We start from the raw sequence: 25,823 nt of genomic DNA, 5'->3' as shown, positions 1-25,823 counted from the left end.
TCCTATTTAAGATATATCCATAAAATTAATACAAAAGCCATCTATATATATAAAAGCGAAAATGTGTGTGTGTGTGTATGTATGTTCGCTTTTTTTGTATGTCTGTAAAAGTTTTTTTTCCGGCGGGTTCTCGAGGCCGTTGCTCATTCTTAAAACTTTTCATATCATGTCGAAATCATAATATCTACAAGTTAACAAGGGGGTCGCTTGTCTATTTAATTTGTCTGACTTTGGAAAGCTAAATATTCTACATTTTTGGATCGGCGCATGTGAATTCGGCTTTTTCGTATAATAAAAGTGAAACTACAGAGCTGGTGTCATCGTTCCAGTCGCGATCGCCAGAACGTCCAAAAGCAATCAGCTTTGATCAACGCAGAGTTTCTCCTTATATCAGACAATTGCTATTCAAATTGGACAATCCCTTTTAAATGGGGAACTGGTTTCTCTCCCACCATCATCTTGGGGAAGCCAAAACGCCCCTGCACTTTGACTTGACTCACTTTTTAACCCTTAACTTAACACGTTTATCAATTCCTCTCCCCTTGTGGCCGAGATGGTTAGGTGCCTGGCATTTTCCCCCTTTCATTTCCACCTTTGCATCAAGACTTCGGGGTTCAATTTTTTTTTTCTTTTACAACTTTTTTTTAACACACACACAACTCCAAAGACCTGGGCAACGCCGGTTACCCCCCACTAGTCTATATATATAAAAGTGAAAATGTGTGTATATATGTTTGCTTTTTGTGTATGTCCGCTAAAGGCTTTTTTTCCGGTGGGTTCTTGGGTTGGGGGGTCGCTCATTGCTAAAACTTTTTATATGCTGTCTAAATGATAATATCTATGAGTTAACAACGGGGATCGCCTGTCTATTTGATTTGCCCAACTTTGAAACGTTAAATATTCAACATTTTCAGATCACCGCGTGTTGCTTTCATTTTTCGGTATAAAAAAACAAAACTCAATTCGAATCCCTGGCCCACGGTCAATGGTCTTCAGAAAACGATGTAACGTTTGGTAAATGTCGGCTTATCACCGTCATATCAGACGGTTGCTTTCATTTCGAGCCTCTCCCCTAATAAACGGAGAAGCTGGTTTTCTCCAAAGTTGGGTAAAAACAAACAAACCAGGTTATTGACCTCATTAAAAACTGTCCCGCAGAAAATGTTAACTACTGAATAGCTATTGATTACGTCGTCATCACGCTCGCACAAAATGTTAACTCTACGACTTCCACTTGCTGTCATTAAGTGTGGGCACCTATCAATTCTCTTCTTACTTAAATAAATTCAAACATCTTTCAGTAACTCATTATTACTGGCCGAGCAGTTAACGTGTCATGTTTTATTCACATTTTATTTTCCAATTTTGCTTCAGGGCTTCGGGTTCGATCCTACCTACTTACGAAAACTTTTTTTACCACACACACCTCAAAACACCCGGACAACGCCGGGTACCCCCGCTAGTTTTATATAAAGTAATAGGAGGAACCAATTATAGCTTCATAAATATAAAGTAAAAGATTTATAATTATCAAGAATAATACAATGAAAGAGAAATCTTTATAAATTTATTGGGTAGTAATAGAGTTAGAGTCAAGTTTAGGGAGGGGGAGGACTATAAAAAGATGGAGTTTTTTTTTTTTACTTAGTTTTCGGAACAATTTAGAGTTTTAATTAACATAGGTTAGGTGATTTTATTTGAGAAAACCGGAGTAAGGTAAGTATATGATTATAATTATGGATTAAAGTTTAGAATTAAGATAATCTGCTTGAGAGAAATAGTGAAGTTGCTGAGAAGGTATGATTTATGATGCCTGCAAACAATCGACGATTCATTTTTAATATTTAATAATTTTTCTCTATCTCTAAAATTAGTAATAAAAATTTTTTTTTATGAGACAAAAAAGCCAAGTGGAATATAGAGATTTACAAGTATAGGATTTATTGAGAATTTCCCATTTTGTGGTGGGTGTGAGATTATTTTGAACCAGACTTAAGTAGATGGTAGTTAAAGAGGTTTTGTTCGGGTGGTTTGGATTATTAAAAGAGCATTTGTGGACTCTAAAACGATCTTAGATTCTAGATTCAGCCACTCTAATGAGTTGTAGACAACAAAACATGTGTCAGTGGATAATTGTGTGTGGGTGTGTATATATATATATATATATAAAATTCATATTTCTGTCTGTTTGTTTGTATGTTCACAATTTGATTAAGGTCCGCTATTTTACACATTCATTTATTTCTCTCTCTCTCTCTCTCTCTCTCTCTCTCTCTATATATATATATATATATTGTATGATTCTTGCAAAATATACAATTAAGAGGCCACCTCATTTGCATATTGCATTAAGGAAAATCGATTTTACTAAATAGCGATATGCTAGTTAATATTTTTAGCAAGACCATTGTTTTAAGTGTTCTATTTAAAATTGTTATTCAATAAACTTATCATCTAAATCTGACGCCCAAGATCGCCATGGACATGGAATATGTGCCTACATTAAAGATGGCTTCCCATGTGGTAGAGATATCTCCAGAGAAGACTCTAATTTACCTTATATGTGCTTCCCGGTTGCACTTGCTTACACCACCGCATTCATATTTGCCCTTTTTCGCCCCTACAACAGCGGGGTTACAGAGTATATCTGAGAAAATTGACCTCATCCTGTCTGCTCATCCTTCGGCTAACATTCACATTTGCGGTGACTTCAATGTCCATAATGTGGAATGGCTGACCCACTCAAATAAGACAGATGATGAGGGGAGGTTCTGTCATGATTTTGCCATTGCCTATGACCTCACTCAGATTGTTCACGATACTACTGGTCAATATGCAAGCCTTCTAGACCTTTTTCTCACAACTTCCCCTGAGCTATGTTCATGTTCCGTTCTATCTCCCCTGGGATCCTCCGATCACACAGTTGTATCAGTTAAGATAAAAATGAAATACAATAAGTTTTCAGATGTACCTCTCCACCGTACTGTATATCGATACTCTATGGCTGACTGGGATAGCTTCCCTACATTAATATCTGATCTCCTCTGCATTCCATGTTTAAAAAGGATTTATCCTCTATAGTATCAGACCTGACCGAATGGTTAATTGTACGCATAGACCAATTCATACCATCCAAAAAATTCCGACAAAAACCTAACAGCCAGCCATGATTCTCCCCAGAATGTGCTGCTGCCATTGTGCACAGAAATCACTTTTCCCATAGCTACCAATGTAATAGATGTACTGAGACTAAAGCTGTTTTCAGGACTGCCAGCAACGACTGTAAAAGAGTAATAAAAAATGCAAGAGAGCTATATGCTCAGTCCGTCAAATCCAAAGTAGCTGAGCAGCGGCTTGGTTCCCACCAGCTTTGGCAAATAGCAAACAGGATCCTGAACAGTTCTATCCCAACAATCATCAATGGACCTGAGGTCATCTCATCAGCATCAGACAAGGCCAAACTATTTGCCAAAAACTTTGCAGCTAACTCTACCCTCTGCAACAAAGGTCATCAACTCCCCGTATTTCCTCCTACAACAGACAACACGCTATGCAACATAGAAATATCTGTACATGAGGTCGCCAAACTAATCAAGAACCTTGATTCCAGTAAAGCAACTGGCCCAGACGGCATTCCAATTATAGTGTTGAAAAAGCTTCGACCAGAACTTGCCCCCATACTTACAAAACTGTTTAAGTGTTGCCTTAAGGAGAAATGCTTTCCAACACCCTGGAAAACCTCATCAGTATGCCCTGTATTTAAGAATTCAGGTGATAAGTCATCTCTCTCTCAGTACAGACCAATAAGTCTCTTGCGTGTCATGAGTAAGTTACTTGAATCTATATTAAATAAAGAAGTAGTCAACCAGCAGAAATAACCTCCTTAGTGACATGCAATATGGTTTCCGTTCTGCTAGATCTACAGCTGATGTGCTAACAGTTATATCCCATAGGATTAGTGAATCTCTCGACAAAGGCTTCCTTTCTAGGGCAATTGCTCTTGACATATCAAAGGCCTTCGATAAGGTTTGGCATAAGGGTCTACTTCACAAGATTTACAGCTACGGTATAACTGGAAATGTTTTCTCAATAATTAAATCATTTCTCTCTGATAGGCTCATAAGAGTAGTGGTTGATGGGCAGAAATCAGAGGCCCACAGTATTAATGCTGGAGTCCCTCAGGGGTCCATCCTGGGCCCAACTCTCTTCCTGATCTACATCAACCAAAACACATACTTAAATCATTGTTGACATCTATACTGATGACAGGACCATCTATGGCAACATATCAAAGGCCGTAAATGACAAAGCTCTCTCTGATTCCCTCTCCTTTGATCTTGAGTGCGTGGTTCAGTGGGGGAAGAGAAGGCCGGTTACTTTTAATGCCTCTAAAACCAAGCTCCTAACTTTACATCATCAACGCTCTGTTCCTCATCTAGCATCAATTGAAATGGATGGCTCTCGTCTTGGGGAGGCTTCATGTTTTGACAAGCTCCTGGGTTTGATCTTTACTCCTGATCTGAAATGGAACATGTGTATCAAGTCTGTTGCCCGGGCCGCTGGGAAAATGGTGGGATACTTCTACCGCTCCAGAAGATATCTCACATATACGTTGCCTGAGTGTTTGTTGGGGGGGGGGGTAAGTAGTAGGCTCGAACACATGGTACGAATACAGAAAAGAAATTGAAAGAAAACCTGACATCTTACCGCTATGCTATGACGCGACAGGAAGTGTAAAGCGTTCAAATTTATCGATGTTAATCAAAAAGTTGACTTGCAGAAATGGATAGTTAAGTGAATGAATTCTTGCAAGCACAGAAATGAACGTCTGGCTTAAGTTAAATATAATGATTAATTTTCTCCAATTATTTTGATCCACAGTTTTAATTTCCCAGTTATTGATATCAGCTTAAGGTTATTCCCCAGTAAATCCTTAAACCTTTTTGTAGGTTTATTCTGTGCTGTCTTTTCTATGGAAAGCTCGTCATAAAGCAGTATCCTACTGTCTCTCATCCTCACTAAGTGCCCAGTTTAACGCATTTGATTTTTGATGATCCTTATTTATATGTTACAGTTGTTTGATTGTTCAAGGACGACAGTATCAGGAGTAAAGGATTTCCAACTGCTGCTTAATATTTTACGGATGTACTTTTCATGAAACCTTTCCAGAGTTTTGATATGTAATCCTGGTTTCCGATGCATACAGTAGACAAGTCAGGACACGCGATTCCTACACACTAATCTTTGTCTTCACACTGATTCTTCTATCCAACCAGACACATTTTTCAAGCCTACCAAAAACAAAATTAGCCTGGGCTATCCTTAGTTATTTCAGCATCTAACGTTCCACCTCTGCTCAGCAAACTCCCAAGATATTTTAAAGGTAGCAATAACTTCCAATCTCCTCTTGTTAACCAGAATAATTGGTTTCATATATAGCACACTGGTTAGGTGAATACATAACAACAGTTTTTCTCTAGCTAATGTGAAGACTGAAAGCTTTGCAAGCATTTGAGAATTTATCCCTAGTAAACTGCATGTCGTTTCCTGTGTGCAATAAGATCTTCGTCATCTGCAAACAACAAATCACGGATGATAGCGTGGAAAGTTTTTGAATTTTCAAATGTAAAAAATTGAACAACCTTCCAGAAGCTCAAAAATGCAAGGATGCTCCAACTGTAAAAGCATCAACGAGCATTGTGGCAAATGAAATTGAAAAAAAGCGTGGGTGCTGATATGCCACCCTGCTGGACTCCATTGGCTATTGGTATTGATTCAGGCATTATGCCATTAATGTTCACTCAGGCCTTCATGTGCTGATGCAACTTCTTCAACATTTCCACAAAATGGAGAGGACATCCAAGTTTGCGCAGAATAATCCAGATTACATTTGTTACATAATAATAATAATGAAAACTATATATAACACATTGTTGATGTCAAAAGCTTTAGTCACGTAATCAAAAACTTGGTATAATGATACCTGTCGCTCTTTGCATTTTTCCATTAATTGACGACCAGAAAAAATCATGCAAATTGTCTCACAGCCATTTCTGAACCCAGTCTGGCTTTCAGAAATAATGTAGGGATAAATATACATAAACAGTTGCTTCAAGCAGTGTGATCTTTAGGAGAGGTAATTGTTTTACCTTCCTAATAAATTATAGTAAAGAACAAGGCACAAAAGAAATAACAAGCTTCTTTTTAACATTTGATAATGAAGAGTATTTTTTTTTTAGCAAGAACTGGCAGGTCAGGTTGCTAAAAGGGAAGAAAGAAAAGAAGTTTCTTTTAAGGTCGTCATCAGTCAGTCAGTAATGTGTCGTTCCCAGCTGGATAGCAGTTGTCTCTAATCGAGACAACCAATGCTATAGCGGGATGTCTGGTGGACAGGGGAGAGAGAGAATAGGTGTTGCTAGGTTGGAAGTTTGGCTCTGACTGACTGATATTCCCTAAGACTTGTTAGGGAGCAGATGAATTAATGCGCCCTGTGGCCGGAGAACTCAGATGGGGGCATTGATTCACAAGAGAAAATAGTTCTCTGTGACTGCTACAGATCCCTCTAAAGTCGCCACATTCAGACTTCTATCCTTTTCCTTTGTAAAGTAATAGCATTATTGCATCTATCTAATCTTAAGTGACATCACTATTGTGCAACATGGCAAGAATTAGTCTATGCATTGCTTTAGAAATGTTTTCACCGTCAAAGAGCAGCAGCTTACTGGTATTCTATCAAAACCTGGTACTTTTCCAGTATTAATTTTCTTGATGATGCACTTTACTTCATCAAGAGTAGGGTTCACCATCATTTCCTCAATAATATTGCATTGAGGCAAACTTGAAATCACTGCTTCATCTATAATAGAAGAATTATTAAATATCTGTAAAGTGCTCCTTCTATTGTACCATGATGCCATCTGTATCTTTGATCAAAACCAAGCCATCTTTAGATTTTAAAGGAAATATAGTGGTCCATAAGTTTGTTTGATTTTGCTGTAGAAAGCTTTTGCCTCTTTAAGATCAAAGTCCTTTTGCATTTCAAGGACATTTCAGCCTGCCATTTATTTTTCATCTGATGAACTTTTCACTGCAGTTTTCCTGTTGCTCCCTTGAAAGTGTCCTCTATTTTTACTGGGGGCAAGTCTGAAGAATTTACAAGTTTATCGTGAACTCTCTTCTCCTCTTCAAGAAGATTGGAGATAACAACATCACTTACATCAAACCAGTCTCTGTGTTTGTTTTCCTTAAGACTCAAACATTCATTTCCAGTAATGTACACTTTTGATTTGAATTTCTCCCATGTTTCGTCAAATATGATATCATTAAATAAGTTATTTAGATTCTCACTTCTACACTTTCAGCTTAGAGACATCTATGGGTTTCAGAACTTAAACATCACTGACCCAACTTTCTTCCTGATTATCATCTTGATCATTGCACAAAGTTTGTAGTTAACACTCAACACCTCGCATAACTCTAATTGCACACATATCTTGAAGATTACATCTCTGTGTGATGATGTAGTCCAGAATGTGCCCATATTTGGACCTAGAGTGTATCCTTGTTGTTTTGTGAATAAATTCTTTGTTAGTGGAAGGTGTTACACATAACTAGTCCAAACTGCACAGTGCAAGAGAAGAAGAATACCATTATCGTTAGCTTTAAGTCCACACCTCTCTAAGACATCTCAGGTTTCAATATTATTCTTCTCATTTTAGAAGGTTTGGAGAAGGTTGAAATATATTTATGAACTTGGGCTTCCTCTCTCTCTCTATATATATATATATTGAGGTTTGATCCTCAGTGTGTATGCTATTAAAAATACAATTAAAAATTACTTAAAACTTCTACCCGATCATGGCCAGTCGTAGATCAAACAATGGATTCCGTTGGAAATTCTGTGTAGATTCCTATGTTCGATGAAATGCATTCAAAAGAGGTCAGAGGTTACATTGGTCGAAAACGTTTGGAGAATCACATCTAAGATAAGAACAGGTTTATGAAAAATCCAAATCATCAGTCATTGTAGTTCTCTGATGTCATACATGTACACTGATCAAATTTCGTAAACATATATAAAAGAAACTGTAGAAAAAGAAAAAGATCAGAAGATAATTTACCATCAGTAGAATTTTCCCAAAAGGCCACTACTTTAGCCGTAAATGGTAAATCATTTTTTCTAGGTCCCGATCTAAGCAAAACACAATCTCTAACACGGATGCACTCTCCATCTGTGTGCTTTATGGCCGGATAACATTTTCTCTCAACAGGTGGAGCATCAATATTCTGAAAATATAGAAAAATTTGCTAAAGAAAACAGGATTTCTTTTACAGAGTGCACTTACAAAAAACAAAAAGAAAACATGAAATTTAGACAAAAAAGCCAATCAGCTCATGTATAACTCTACATCCATGTTTCACAGCATAAACCAAATAATGATAATAATAAGATCACAATGCCTTATGCTAACTGAACATCAATATAAAAAAAATGGAAAATGCAACAATGTCGCTCAGGTCCTATACTGGAATATATGCAAATGAAAAGTGGTATGAGCATTAACCAGATTAGTACAGGAAAACAACAATGTCAAACTTCTTTAGGACATATATATACAAACTTGAATATTCCAAACCTGACATAATCTTTCTAAGCCAAAACAAAGAATTTGCTCAATCATTGACATAATCTGCCCTCTCAATACCAGAGTGCAAGAAAAAGAGCATGAAAAAATAAATCAAGATTTGAAATGGGAATTAGTTAGACTATTGAAATGTAAAGAAGTCAAGGTCATTCCCATTGTGCTTGGGTCCACAACAAAAAGTCACCATAAATGACAATCAAATTGACAAGACAATTTGTTATCAAATTTTGCAAAAGGCTTGCCTGTTAGGAATGGTGAAAGTATTATGGTACAACTTGAATGTCTAAAATCAAAAGAATTGACCTGGTGTTCAAGAAAAAAAAAATCCAACTAAAAACATACAAAAGTTCAGACTACTTTAAAATAATAATAATAGCAATTATAAGGCATCAATAATAAAAGAAAAGAAAGAAGAAAAATAACAAACTACACACGCACACGCATATATATATGATGCTATTCTTCTTATATATATATATATATATATATATATATATATATATATATATTTTTTTTTATATATATATTTCAGCCCGGCTTTGCTCGGGCCCTATGTACTGTTCATAACTTGCCCTACGTATGAATACACTTTATGTAAGACTAGTGGGGGTACCCGGCATTGCTCGGGTTTTTAGAGGCGTGGGGGACGGGGGCGGGGGGTTTAAAATGATTACAAAGCGAAGTAATAACTCTGTTTAAATATTAGGTATTTTTTTAGATTAGGTCTACCTCCACAATTTTCTTTTAAATGACGACTTTTACAAGTTTTCAACTATGCTGAATGCGGAAATCACATTGAAATTTTGCAGAAAGAAGTAGTTATTGAGATATAAAAAGTTGTTTTATGCATTGTATTCTTTGGCGGCCACCTTTGTTATGCACATAGATTTGTTTATGGCGCACGTGCGTAATATAGACGGCCGCCAAAGAATACAATGCATAATACAACTTTTTATATCTCGATAACTACTTACTTCTGCAAAATTTCAATGCGATTATTATATTAGGGCAGGTCGATTTTGGAACCCTGGTGAGGCAATGGTGATGATAATTGGGGTTTGACATAGAAAAGACCTACAAGAAATATTTTTCTCAAAATCATTATCTTTGCTTGAGGAAATGACTTTAAAAGTTGAAAAATTGATGTGATTAAAAGTTTTTCGGTGAATTTTTAAGAACGTCCCATCATCAAAACAATCCGTACTGTTAAGAAAATGGAATAATTATTTAGAATATATTTTAAACTACATTTTTAATAAAAATGAGTGAAGATAATGAATTAATAAAATAAATATTGTGTAAAAGCAAAATTACGTTTTTTTAAATAATAACGACAAAAGTTCGATTTTTCATTTCAGAAACTTTTTTGGGGCGGAAACATTTTAAATTTCACCGTCGCAAAACACGCTCGTTATTGATATTGAAAATTAACGTTTGTTTATCATTCAATTTGAAAACATTACGATTTATATTTAATTATTTCGAAAGGAAAAACGAAAAAAGACTTGTTTAGAATATATATTATTATATTTCAAGTGTCTGCAGTGAATTTAAACATATTTGTTTTATCTTTTTTAATTTGTGTTTCTATTAGGTTGGTACAAAAAATAATGGCATTTTTTGATGTTCAAATGAACGTCAAAAACATTATTTTTGCACTAACCTAATATTTCACATCAAATTCTAATTGAAATTTTTATTAAAATATGGTAATACTCCAGTTTTATATTAAAAGAAACAAAAAAAATAGTTCATACAATTTTATTCTACACATTCTTTACGAAACATAACTACGTAATTTTTCAAGTTTTCTACTTATTAAAAAAATACTTTGCAGAAAATTAGTGTCAAATTTTAATTTCTTTTATTTTAGGGAGTAATTGTTTTTAAGCAGTGTTTTTCTTCTAAAATTATAGTTTTAAAATAAGATAACCCACAAATATTGATACGAGTAAATAAGGAAACTCCTTTAAAGGTTTTTCATTATTTGTGCATCTATGTTATTGTGCTAAAATAACTTTGTTATTTAGAAAGTCATTCTTAATATGGGAAGGAGGTTGTATTGTACTTCCACCTAAAAATTTAATAAACAAAAATTTCATAAAAATTAAATTTAACTTGAAAATACTATTAAAAATAGCATAGTAACATAGATGCACAAGCACTGGTTTTTCAAATTCTAAACACTAAACACTCGTTTAAAATGGCACAGCTACAGCAAGAATGAATCTCTTTATGGATAAATTCATATTATTGAAGGAGGAGCTAAAGTCTGCTAAAACTGTCTAAACTAAACACTACTATGCCTCTGATTTTGTTTGGTCCTCTCTCTTCAATACATCTAATTCAACTCTACAAAGTTTTTCATTATTTCTTATGACTAGCACTTATTTTTTTACGTATGGAACTGGAAGATAGCCTAATACAGTTTCCTTCTGTTATAATCCATTTATTTATTTTACTTTTCAAATTAGAATGTCAGTAAAAGCATGACGTTTATTTTTAACCCGTGGTTCACAAAATTTGCTGGTCCACCTTGTCATTTGGATGAAACAGCACCCCCAAATTCACGACAAGTAATCTAGTTTAGTTATTTCCTCAAAAACAGTTATCCCCACTTAAAAAATAGTGAGATTTCTAAGTTAATTGCCAAGGAAATAATTAGTATTCGGCAAGCAGTTAATCCACAAATACCCTTGTTAAGGTAACATTATATAGGACAGAAGGTCAATATATTTTGCTATAAGAGGGCCAAACAGATTGACAGGAAATCTCTTGCAGCAATCAAAGTGAAAAGAATGTTTGATACATCTTCTTGTAGCTGTAAACTTTCTGTCTTGAGATGTGATGACTTTGCAGTAAAGTGCAAGACAGAAAATTGTCAAACAAGGCACATAATTTGCACTTGACATCCTAACAAGGAGGTAAAATTAATTCTATAGATTCACTTGCAATTATGTTCCTTTTATGTGGAAAATAAAATAATGTATTGATATTTATTATGTAATCTGGCTCTGTTATATAAAGTTGTTATTATTAGATGAAGGTACCACTTGTGCGCATATGTTACGTGAGTTCTTATTTAGTGTTCTTGTTTGTATTAGAAAGTCTTAGAGTGATAGACAGTCTTAGGAGAGATTAGAGTCTTAAGCGTGTTCATGGAAGAAAGAGATCTTTGAGGTTCATGTGTGTGATTATGTTGTGAGATATGGAGACATTAACAGGTGTATATAAAGAGAGAGTGAGAGTTTATAAATGAGAGAGATTGCATATAAATACATTTTGAGAAGGTGTTTTCATATTTAGATAGACAGACCGATAGGTTAGCATTTATGCCGATGGATTGACAAGTTGGCATTTATGCTTTGACAGTTCGTATGAACGGGAGTGTTTATATAACATAAATAGACACATACTTTCTAACACATATTTTTTAGATGATGAATTTCAAATGGTTTTTACACATAAATAGACAATACCTTTTTCATGTAATGATGGACACAGGAGACGGCAGTTATAAAAACACATGATGAGCATTTATTCTTCCACTTAACCGGTTGGTGGCTTTGCGTTCAGGAATTCAAAGGTTCACATTCTAATGTTTCAAAAGTGACCGTCTCGCTTCTAGACGATTGAAACCCATGTCTGGACCCAGACTATCGTCTGACTCTGACTCTCTGCCTCCCTTCTTCTGACTTCTCACTAACTCCTCTAACTAACTAACTCTCACTTCCTATATTGAGAAATCCATGCATGTCCAGCCAACGTGACCACAATTCACGTGCCATCAACATGCGCAACCTGCACGTTTCCGAACATTCTGATTTCACATTCTTCCTTTGTTGTTTTCACAAAGGAATTCAACCTACATATCTAATTCATTTAACCCATTTTCTATTATCCAACATTCTTTCTACAATGAATAGATTCCAGCCAAAATTATATTTATTATTTATTTTATCAGAATTAACAATTTACTGGACATTCCATTTAAACCTATTGTTCTTTAAAACTTATCTCCAGAGTTCGATTCCCGTATTCTCTCATTTTATTTTCATTTTAACTAAATCTCTCTATTTTTATACTTACATGAAAAGGGGACAGCCCTTATCATGTAACAGCTCTATACATGCAAATTTTTCAATTTTCAGGTTCCACTAGAAGAACTGCCATTTACAGCAATTTTTAAATTAATTGATGGAACAAAAAGCCTAACATTTACTGGTCATTTGGGGAAACTTTGTATCAATAATTATCAAGATTTGTCTCAAGTAGAATTCTAAAAAAATAGTGTCCCTACCAATCATTATTATCTGACAGCAGAAGAAACAAATAATTTAAGTGTGACGACCAGAGGCTACTTTTTGAGTATGCTCTTGGCATTTCTTGTGGAGAAATTAACTTAGAAAATTGGGCCCTTGAATCAAGGAAGATGGCTAACATAAGCCACAAGATTAATGTGCTTATGGACTAGAGTTGTCCATCCTCAAACACTATGATAAATTAAACATTTTGGTCAAATTTATCATCCAAGTGTATGCAGTTAGTTGGTTTGAGATCAAAACCGACAATATTTATTTTAACCAACAACAGTATATTTTAATATGATTCAGAGAACAAAACAGTTAACTGAAATCCAAATTACTGTTTTAAACTGTTCAAAATATGGTGCTTTTGCACTATTTCTGGAAAATATAATATCGATGATAAACTCAGATGAATTGGATGTGAGGGAAGAGGGCATTCAAAGGATTTTGTCCATTAGGTAAATAAATAGTTATCCATTAAATTTTATTAGTTTTCTTAATTTACCCAAACAATAGTTAATTTTATTCATATTACATCACAAAAATATAAAAAAAATAAGTGTTTTCAAATAATTGTTTTGCTTTTTTTGTGTTGTTTTTTTCCAGAAATATTGAACAACTCAAAAAAAAAAAAAAAAAAAAAAAAATTACTGCTATCAATTTTGCAGCCACACACTGGTCAAATTTGATTGATTTTTCTCAAAAAGTTCTATATGGGCAGGAAGCAAGACATAGACACATTATTACAAAGTCATCGTGCTAGCAAATTAGACCTTCATTTTCCTCGAAAAGAAAGTATACAGAACAATTTAGTTCTATTATAACAGTTTATATAATTGCCTCTAATAAAAAATTAAAATACATGGTTCTGTAACTTGTATCAAGTTGTTATATTGTGTAATACATCTCCACATATCTTTTTGAATTGTGAAATTTAAAAGACTTAGTTGCTAATTAGCTTTTTTTTACAATTTTTGTTTAATTAATGCAGTAAAGGTTGAGATATTTTGCTAGCTGTGATTCGTAATTAAAATTATAATTCGTATTTATTTTTCTTTCAATCTATTTCATATAAATATATCAATTTTAATTGAATATTTTATAAAAATAGTGAAATTTCAAAGTCAGTGTTGTGAAAAATGCTATGAAAATGAAGGATTTTTCAGCATTTTTTCACACAATTTTTAAAATTAAATGCTCAATTTTCTGTTCAAAATGGGAATCTAATTTTTGGTATATTTTCTTATCACATCAAATCCCAACTATCATCACCAGTGCCACGTTGATTTTCTGAAAAAAGTTGCAAATTAACCTGCCCTATTATTATATTGCCATTTATAATTTAGTAAGATGTATTATTCGGTTTATTTATTTTTAGTTTTTATTTTGTTGTTAATTGTTTGGAGAGGGTTAGCTAGCGGGTCGCGGGTACAGGTAATACACAAATTTTAAAGTAACCCCCTCCTCCCACCATCACATATTCCCCTTCCCCTCCATGTATCCCTATGCCCGCAGCCACACCAGAAATGAACTTCCTAGACCCCCCCACCCCTACAAGTTCCTTAAACCCCAAAACTAATACATTACCGACGTACCAAGCACCCGCCTCCCATCTACCCCCTTCCTCTCTTTCTTCCACCCTCTTTGTACCCCCCCCCGACCTCATTCACTCTTTCATCCCAAAATAGCGAACATTTCTGTTAAAGTCTGAGGAAGCTACAGACAGCCAAAAAAACGGTGGAGTAGCTGAAACAATAATGTAACTTAACAGAAATATACGGTAATAAAAAATAAAACGGGTGTGTATATATATATATATATATATATATATATATATATATATATATATATATATATGATGTTATTCTTATTATATATATATATATATATATATATATATATATATATGATGTTATTCTTATATATATATGATGTTATTCTTATATATATATGATGTTATTCTTATATATATATGATGTTATTCTAATTATATATATATATATATATATATATATATATATATATATATATATATATATATATATATATATGTTTAAAGAAAAAATAGAAAAAACCGAATGAAATTATTAAAAAATCAACGTTTCGTCCTTGTTTCAGAGGACATCTTCAGGATAATTGAAATAAAAATGTGATAAAAGAAAAAGTCATAGATCGTGCGAAAAAAGACAGTTTTTTAAAATCCAACCCATGTCGGGAAAGGACGAATATATGATGTTATTCTTATTATATATATATATATATATATATATATATATATATATATATATAAATAAAAAGGAACAAACCGTATTATGCGTTCATCAACGTTTCGTCTTTATTTCAAGACTTCCTCTGGATGAAGGGGAAGTCTCGAAATAAAGCCGAAACGTTGATGAACACATAATATGGTTTGTTCCTTTTTATTTCTCTACTTTGTTGAAATACTATTTCCATTATTTTCATCATGTGTATATATATATATATATATATATATATATATATATATATATATATATATATACTCGGGTTTTTTTTATATTCAAAAGTAATGGACTAATGAATTCAACGAGGTTGTTAGATAGTGCTCAATAAAAAGAGCTGATAATACTTGTTTATTGTTATATAAACATGCTCACATCCCGCTGCTACAAATAGCCACTTGTTTTAATCAAACAACAGATATCATCAGGCAGCGACTTGACTATTCAAAAGTTCAATGAATAACGTTATTCATTGAACTTCTGAATAGTCAAGTCGCTGCCTGATGATATCTGTTGTTTGATTGAAACAAGTGGCTATTTGTAGCAGCGGGATGTGAGCATGTTTATATAACAATAAACAAGTATATATATATATATATATATATATATATGATGTTATTCTTATTATATATATATATATGATGTTATTCTTATTATATATATATATGATGTTATTCTTATATATATATATGATGTTATTCTTATATATATAATGTTATTCTTATATATATATATATATAATGTTATTCTTATTATATATATATATGATGTTATTCTTATTATATATATATGATGTTATTCTTATATATATATATATATATGATGTTATTCTTATATATATATGATGTTATTCTTATATATATATATATATATATGATGTTATTATTATATATATATATGATGTTATTCTTATATATATGTATAATGTTATTCCTATTATATATATATATATATATATATATGATGTTATTTTTATTATATATATATGATGTTATTCTTATTATATATATATATGATGTTATTCTTATATATATATATATATATACTAGCAATCGGTGCCCAGGTGTTTTGAGGTTAATGCTGAGAAAAAAAAAAGGTCAATTTTTTAAAACTTTGACCCCTATTATGACCTCTTAACATTTATTGTTTAGGGATCAAGTAAAGTTAATAAGTTAGATCCATGTCCAAGGAATCTATATCTACAATATCACGTGTTTACTGTTTAGACCCAAAATTGTAGGAGGAGTTTGGTAGAGTTCTCAAAGGTCAAATCGTTGAATATTGACCACTTAATCGCCAAATTTCTGTCGAAAACCTATCACATCGATTTTCCCAAATCTCAGTACCCTGTATATCAAATTTCGAATCTCTAGGCTTAAAATTGACAGAGTTTTAGCGTAGGGAAATGCACACAGACACACAGACACTTAAACATGTGTGTGGCATCCGTCAGTCGAAACGACTATGGATCAGCAGCGCCGTATTAAGATGTTGTTATAAACATAAACATCATATATATAAGGATAATAGTACGCCATATATATAACAAAAGACCATTATTTACTCAAGTGAAAGGAAAACCCGGGGGAACTTTACCCAAAAATAAATTTATATTTTTTTTGTGTGTAATGATAGTCTTATAAGCGAGTAATTAATAATTCAGCCATCTTGATTCTTAACCAAACATAAAGCGATAGCGAGGCCAAATTTCGCGAATTTGGCCTTTTTTTTTAAAGCAGTTTGGCCTTCAAAATTTCTGTTTGGCCTTTTTCTTCACCGATGAAATCTGGAGACGCAACGGGAATTTTCGGCAAAAAAATGTTGTTACTATGCACATCTATGTAATGAAATACAATTTGTGGCAAAATTTCAGGAAAAACTAATGGATGGTTATCTCGCAATAGTCCGGACAATTCGCTAAATTATCTCGTCAAAACCTTAAATCTCGAATTTTTGTGCATTTTTTTGGGGGGGGGGGGGGGGTAATTTGGCATAATAGTGTCCATTTAATAGTATTATCTTGAAAAAATAAAAAAATAAGGAAAATTACCAAAAAAAACAAACAAGAACAACAAAAGTGTGCCGTATTTTTAAAAGTTTTATTGCGTTGTTTTTATTTGCTTTTTTTATTTCATCGGTGAAGAAAATGGCCAAACAGAAATTTTGAAGGCCAAACTGCTTTAAAAAAAGGCCAAATTCGCGAAATTTGGCCTCGCTATAAAAAAAAAAAGGGAAATCCCCCTACTTGAACTTTCTGTTTAATTTCGCTTGTAGCGTTGATTTTTTTTCTTTTTTCGCTATAAAAAAATAACTACTTGATGAAATTACGTGATTTTTTCTGTAGGAAAACTTTATCCCATGACGAGTACGTACAATATATTTTTTTTTACAATATTTCCATTTTTTAATGTCAATGGAAAACTGCACAAGTACCCAAACCCTACAGAAAAAATCACGTAATTTCATCAAGTAGTTATTTTTTTATAGCGAAAAAAGAAAAAAATCAACGCTACAAGCGAAATTAAACAGAAAGTTCAAGTAGGGGAATTTCCCTTTTTTTTTAATAGCGAGGCCAAATTTCGCGAATTTGGCCTTTTTTTTAAAGCAGTTTGGCCTTCAAAATTTCTGTTTGGCCATTTTCTTCACCGATGAAATAAAAAAAGCAAATAAAAACAACGCAATAAAACTTTTAAAAATACGGCACACTTTTGTTGTTCTTGTTTGTTTTTTTTTGGTAATTTTCCTTATTTTTTTTATTTTTTCAAGATAATACTATTAAATGGACACTATTAAGCCAAATTACCCCCCCCCCAAAAAAAAATGTCCAAAAAAACGAGTGAACGCACGTATTTTTTTTTTTAGTTTAGTTTCATAATGGCGGCCGTGATGTCGGAGGTTCGATTGTTAGATTGTAAGTTAGTTTCGTATTTTTTTAAGTTGTAAATCACAAGTTAGAAAAAAATTAAACCCTTCCAAGATGGACAATAAATAAGACCAAAATATTTTATGGTAAAGTTAAGAGCGTAAGAACTATACTTTTTTAGGAGATGTGATTATTGGATTAACCAATCAGAAATCGTCTGTGGCACACACATCTCTGTTTTTATATAGATATAGATAGATATAGATAGATAGATATAGATATAGATAGATATAGATATAGATAGATATAGATATAGATAGATATAGATAGATAGATATAGATAGATAGATATAGATAGATATAGATATAGATAGATATAGATAGATAGATATAGATAGATATAGATATATATCTCTGTTTTTATATAGATATATATATATGATGTTATTCTTAATATACATATATATATATGATATTATTCTTATTATATATATATATATATATATATATATATATATATTAAATTGTAATTCAATGAATTTCAAAAAACTCTCATTGAAATGAAATGAATTGGTTGAGTTTCATATCAAAGAATTTTTATTATTCTAAGCAAGACAAAGAATGTTTTAGAAAGTTTATCTCCTTAACCTATAGGGTTTCGATGTCTACCATCTCATCAGAGGAGTGAAAATATTAGCAAATAGTTATAAGGTATGCACCCTATTTGCTAAAGTCAATGAGACATGGAAAGTCAAAGTGAAAATAATACATTTATCAGAAGTCCTGTAGCAGGAGTATTTGTAGAAAAAGGATATGAATGTTTTTGTTGATCCAACTTGTTTGGTAAAATCCATATTATACGTTCTTTACATCCGTTTGGTAATAGTTTCCAAGTTATATCCTGGGTAATCCGCATAGCTGTGTACATAATCGGGCAAGTGCTTGTTTAAATTTGTTTTGGGTCCAGCCGAAAATAATTTCAAAGTCTGGTGGAAGCCTTTTCATTAGAAGCTTATATTATATTTAGTGTGGCGAAGTGTTAGGGAGAGTAGGTAATGGTAAGTGGTAGGAGGTGGGGTGAGACAATTATGCCTATTCATCCTAATATACACATGAACACACATATACAAACTCAACACTTACACACAATATACATATGTTATATATATACAGATACAACTTACACACATACATACACATATATACATATATACACATATACTTATATACACACACTTAAACATACAGACATCTCTATAAAAATAAAAATAGATATTTCTTCAAGTAGAATCTAAGAATCATAAAGTTTGACCGGTTGCTTAATTGAGGTTAGGTCATGTACAAGATATAGGGACTTGGTTCGGGGGGGGGGGGAGAAAGGAGGAGGAATAAGAATATGGATATAACAACAAAAATCAAAATAAACTAAAATAAAGAGATGGGCCAAATACGTAAATTGAATAATTCTTTTTTTCCTGATTTTTCCTAGTTTAACCTCAAATCTCATTGTCAATTTAAATTGTATTTGTTCTGTCAACTCAAGTTATATGTACTGCCCATGAGGTGCTAATTATTATTAATTTTATACGTATCTATATTACCCTTAGAAAGAGGATTGACATAAAGTTTAGAATATACTAATGTTTATTAGCTAATTGTGAAATTAATTCTAATATTATTGATGGAACGTTTTATCTTTATTTTATGGTCCTTACGGTAATAGTTCAATGCTAAGTAAGTTAAAACAAGGTAATAAAGTAATTATAATACCTTACTGAAGAAAAAAACGTTTAAAATCAGTATTTCCATAACCTTATGCTATTTAATAATATTTAACCGGGGAAATTTTCTATAACTGCATTATTAATACATATACATACACACACACACACACACACACACACACATATATATATATATATATATATATACACACACATATATATACATACATATACACATACATACATATACACACCTATATATACCCACACAAAACACAAAGTGCCACTTTGAAGCAGGGGGCTACTATTAGGGACTTAATTAGTGGGGTCATTATGAAGGGAGATGAGTAGAAAGATGTTTGTTAACATTACACTTGAACTTCTGCATATCATTGCAGTTGGGAAAACAGAATCCCGGAAGGGAGTTCCAAAGACCTGCAGTTCTGGGGAAGAAACTATTGGAGTAAAAGGCTTTCTTGCACCTAGGGATCTCTACTGTAAAGAGATGAGACTTAGTAGCTTGTCGGGTTTGTCGGGGGTAGTTACGTCAGGGAGGTACAAGTGTTTGCAGTTCGTCAGAGCATTCACCATTAAAGTATTTGTAGAACAGGCAGAGGGATGCAACATCTCGTCGATGGGACAAAGGCTGAAGCCTAGATGACAGTTCAGGACCTATCAGGTTGGCGACTCTCTTTTGAACCCTGTCCAGGAGCGAGAGACAAGCAGCAGATGCACCAGCCCAGATGTGACAACAGTACTCCATACATGGGCGAATGGTTGCCTTATAGAGGTATAGGATACTGTCAGGCGTAAGTAGTTTTCTAGCACGGTAGAGGGAGCCAACCTTCCTTGCAGCAGCCTTGGCAATGCTCTCAATGTATCTATTCCAGTTCATATTCTCTGTTAACGTTAGGCTGAGGAGTTTAAAAGAAGTACTTTCAAGCAATGTGTTCTTGGCCATTGCTATTGGTGGTAGAGAAGGTTTCTTGTAGTTATTGAAGGAAACAAGCTTAGTCTTAGCAGCATTGAATGTGACCAACCATTTTTGTCCCCATTCCACTACGGATTGGAGGTCATCCTCTAGAGTTTCTGCCATTTCCTTGGATATGTGTTCATTTGTTTTCCCCTCATATCTGTTATAGAGAGTGGTGTCATCGGCAAATATACCCATCTTCGAAACAATTTTATCAGGGAGGTCATTTATGAATATCAGGAATAATAGAAGTCCAAGGATAGACCCCTGAGGTACTCCCGCATTTATGTCATATTGTTTGGATGTACGACCATCGAGGACAACTTTGATTTTTCTATTACTTAAGAAGGATTTAATTACATTATGAATTCTTCCAGTGATTCCATATGATCTAATTTTCCTTAGAAGACCATCGTGCCATACCCTGTCAAAAGCCTTAGATATATCAAGGGCCACCGCTCTACCCTCCCCTGTTTTGTCCAATGAACGGTATATATGTTCAGAAACTACAGTTAAGATATCTGCTGTTGATATGTTATTCTTATTATATATATATATATGATGTTATTCTTATATATATATATATATATATATATATATATATATATATATATATGATGTTATTCTTATATATATATGTTATTTGTATTATATATATATATATGATGTTATTCTTATATATATTATATATATGATGTTATTATTATTACATATATATATATATGTTATTCTTATATATATATATGATGTTATTCTTATTATATATATATGTTATTCTTATTACATATATATATATATATGTTATTCTTATATATATACATGTTATTCTTATATATATATGTATATATATGATGTTATTATATATATATATATATATATATATGATGTTATTCTTATATATATATAATGTTATTCTTATTATATATATATATATGATGTTATTCTTATATATATATGTTATTCTTATTATATATATATGTTATTCTTATTATATATATATATATATGATGTTATTCTTATATATATATGTTATTCTTATATATATATATATATATATATATGATGTTATTCTTATATATATATATATATATATATATGATGTTATTCTTATATATATATATATGATGTTATTCTTATATATATATATATATATATATATGATATTCTTATATATATATATATGATATTCTTATATATATATATATATATATATATGATATTCTTATATATATATATATATATATATATATGATGTTATTCTTATATATATATATATGATGTTATTCTTATATATATATATATATATATATATGATATTCTTATATATATATATATATGATATTCTTATATATATATATATATATATATATATATATATGATATTCTTATATATATATATATATATATATATATATATGATATTCTTATATATATATATATATATATATATATGATATTCTTATATATATATATATATATATATATGATATTCTTATATATATATATATATATATATATGATATTCTTATATATATATATATATATATATATATATATACATGTATGTATGTATGTATGTCTGTATGTTATTCTTATATATATATATATATATATATATATATATATATATATATATATATATACTAGTATTTCAGCCCGGCGCTGCCCGGGTTTTTGGAGGTGTGTATTGAGAAAAAAAAAAAAAAAAAAAAAAAAAAAACAGTGGTAGTAGGAAGGCAGGCTTGAACCCGTACCATGAAGGAGGAAAAGAACGGGAAAAAACATGATGACTTTGCTGTTACGACCACCGCGAAACCGGAAGTGACTTAGGTTTTAATTAAGGCTAGAAAATCGAAAAGAGGAGATGGCATTCGAAAATATCAGTGAAAAAAGCGAGCTCTGCCAGTAGAAAAATTGAGGATGAAGATATTAATTTTTCGGTATTTGTTGTCTGAAGGGTCGTACTTCAAAACTGTACTGATCTTGTGAAAATTCGTCGCCTTTGTCGAAAGTTTTAGGCAGACATGCAAACATACATACATACATACATTTATATATTGGTAGCTCAAATTTTCGACCCAAACCGATTGAAAAGCTTGCCCAATCTCTGAATACCCTTTATGTAAAATTTCAAATGTTTAGACCAAAAATTGTCTGAGTAATTTGGTAGAGACTACAGAGGTCAACTTTTTTTATATTGACCCCTATAATAACCTCTTAACATTTATTGTTTTGGACTCAAATCAAGTTATTAAGTTAGATCCACGTCCAAGGGACCTATATCTGAAATTTCAATTGTTTATTCCCAAAATCGTAGGAGGAGTTTAGTAGAGTTCTCAAAGGTCAAATCTTTGAACTTTGACCATTTAACAGCCAAATTTCTGGCCAAAAACGAATTACAAAGATTTTTCCCAAATCTCAATATCCTGTATATCAAATCTCGAGTCTGTAGATTTAAAATTGACAGAGTTATTGCGTAGGGAAATGTACAGACACACAGACACTTTCACTTTTATAGATATACGAACATGGGTGCACGGCGTTGCCCGGGTATTTGAAAGTGTATGTTGAGCAAAAAAAAAAAAAAAAAAAAAAAAGCAGTTAATTTTTTTTAATTTGAACCCTATTATGACCCTTAAAAGTTATTGTTTTGGGCTCAAATCAAGTTATTAAGTTAGATTCATGTCCAAGGAACCTATATCTAAAATTTCAAGTGTTTTGACTCAAAATTGTCGGAGGAGTTTGGTAAAGTTCTCAAAGGTCAAATCGTTGAACTTTGACCTCTTAATCGCCAAATTTCTGGCTGAAAACCAATCACATCGATTTTCCCAAATCTCAGTACCATGGATATCAAATTTCGAGTTTATAGATGAAAGTTAAAAAATATTGACCGTTATTGACGTCATAACCTGATTTAGTTTAAATATTTGAAGAACTGACGTGTTAGCTCAGTTGTTTAGAGCGTTGGGTCATAATTTAAACGTTTTGGGTTCGAATCGGGGTGTGAGATGTCTTCTTTTTTTTTTCTTTTTCGATTTTTAAAATTTTAATATTGAAGCAGCGTTATTTAAGCCATTTTTCACGTAACGTTCGTTTTTCTGTTTTTTTTTTTACTTTACTTATTCTTAGGTTTTCATTAACACCCCACACCCCCGACTGACCACACATATCCAGAAACACCCAGGTACCCACCAATTTTTTAAATTTTAATATCGAAACAGGCTTATTTAAGCCATTTTTCATGTGTTTTTTTTTTTGGTTTTTATTTTTCAGATTTTTTAAAGCAGTTTTAACGTTCGCTTTTCTGTTTTCTGTTTTGTTTTTTTCGATTTTTACATTTAACATTGTTTATTTGCCTTACATTAGTTTTTTTTGTGTTTCATTCTTATGTTTTGATTACCCACCCTCACCCCACCCCCAGGGTAACCCCCTGCGTTCGTTTTTCTGTTTTCTTTACTTTGCTTATTCTTAGGTTTTCATTAACAACCCCCACCCCCCGCCTGCAAACATACACCTCCAAACACTCGGGCAATGCCGGGTACCCCCCCCCCCCCTAGTAAAAAAATAAAACATATATTTGCTCTGCAATAGTATTGAGCACTCTCTTCAGGTTTTTACTAATTACCAGTTTTACCATATATTTGATGTTATTCTTGTTATATATATATATATATATATATATAATGTTACTCTTCTTGTTATATATATATATAAAACATATATATAACATGTTTTATTAACTACTTGCTCTTATGATGCTATTCTTATATATATATATATGATGTTATTCTTATATATATATATATATATGATGTTATTCTTATTATATATTATAATATAATATGTATAATTTTTTATTACCGTTTTTTATCTGCTTAGTTACACATATTTTCACTACTGGAAGCGGATTAACAATAAGATAATTTTGTCAGAGTTTACAGATTCAAAAGTTTATTATGGGGAAGAAGAAATAAAAAAAATACAAATTCAAAATCATTAGCAGAAACTAAAAAATCATGGGGGGGGAAAAAAAATAATAATTTAGAGATAAGATAAAAAATTAGAAGAAATATAAAAAATAAAAAAGTGACAGATGACAGAGGTAGAAAGAAAGGGGCTTCAATTAGAAATCCAGAGGCAAAGAAAAAGAAAAAGAGAGGGGGGAGGGAAAAGGGAAGTCTGAGGGGTGTAAGGGAGAGGGATTAAATAGATGGGCAGAGTTGGATCCAATACTGCAGCTAATATAAAGGTCAACAATATGGAGTATAAAGAGTATAAAATAAATATAAATATAATTAATAATTAATTAAATTAAAATAAATAATTAATTAAATTAAAGAATAAAAATAATGAAAGATGAATAAATAAATAAACAAATGAGAAATAAATAAACATAATAGAAAAAATAAAAATAAAAAATATAAGTTTAAGAATATATATTAAGAATATCTATTTTTCTAGTCTTTGAGACAGGCGGATTGGAATATAGATAAAGAGGGAAAGAAAGGGGTGGGGAAGGTGACAAATGTAGATATGTCAAAAGGAGCTTGAAAGTCGGTCAGCAGACGGTTTGGGTAGGGTGGTAGCTGCATTGGGGTTGTATCACCACCACCAAGAGAGTAGGCCAGTGAACATGACAGCATAACGTCACTTTCTGATCAACTTGTAGGTATAGAAAGTTTCCAGTATTCAACCACATGGTCACACTAACAGGCATAAAAAAATATGGCTACCGATTGTCCATGGCTACCAATATGTGTTAACAATTATCCATGTATGTTCTAAAAAGAAAGAACAATTCTCCATTTGGATAATAATTATCATAATTGCACATTGGGATAATTTTAATCTAACAAAATATAGTAAGTGAACTAGTTTTTGAACTTTTATTTCTATCGGAGAAAGTCGAATATTTAATTCAATTTTTTTTTTTTTACTGCAAGACAAGCAATTTTTATATAATATTTTTCAGTCCGTTCTTTTAATAATAAATAAAACTTTTCACTGAGTATTTTCAAATATTTTAAAGTTAGCATTTTTCACGGGAGTT

At 31.9% G+C, this 25,823-nt stretch overlaps 1 protein-coding gene across 3 annotated transcripts in view; it reads right to left on the bottom strand.

Annotated features, from left to right (window-relative positions):
• The window catches only part of LOC145268187 (uncharacterized), a 141,164-nt gene that overhangs the window by 52,103 nt on the left and 63,238 nt on the right, over positions 1–25,823 (bottom strand). For all 3 annotated transcript variants that reach the window (XM_080123420.1, XM_080123421.1, XM_080123422.1), the window contains exon 4: positions 8,121–8,286. In XM_080123420.1, coding sequence (XP_079979546.1) covers positions 8,121–8,286 — 166 coding nt within the window. The remainder of the gene's footprint in view (positions 1–8,120; positions 8,287–25,823) is intronic.

Source organism: Euprymna scolopes, chromosome 43 (assembly GCF_053919585.1).
Source record: "Euprymna scolopes isolate OS-2025 chromosome 43, ASM5391958v1, whole genome shotgun sequence".
Classification (NCBI taxonomy): domain Eukaryota; kingdom Metazoa; phylum Mollusca; class Cephalopoda; order Sepiida; family Sepiolidae; genus Euprymna; species Euprymna scolopes.
The sequence above is the reverse complement of the archived record's forward strand: the minus strand, read 5'-3'. Positions and strand labels throughout refer to the sequence as shown.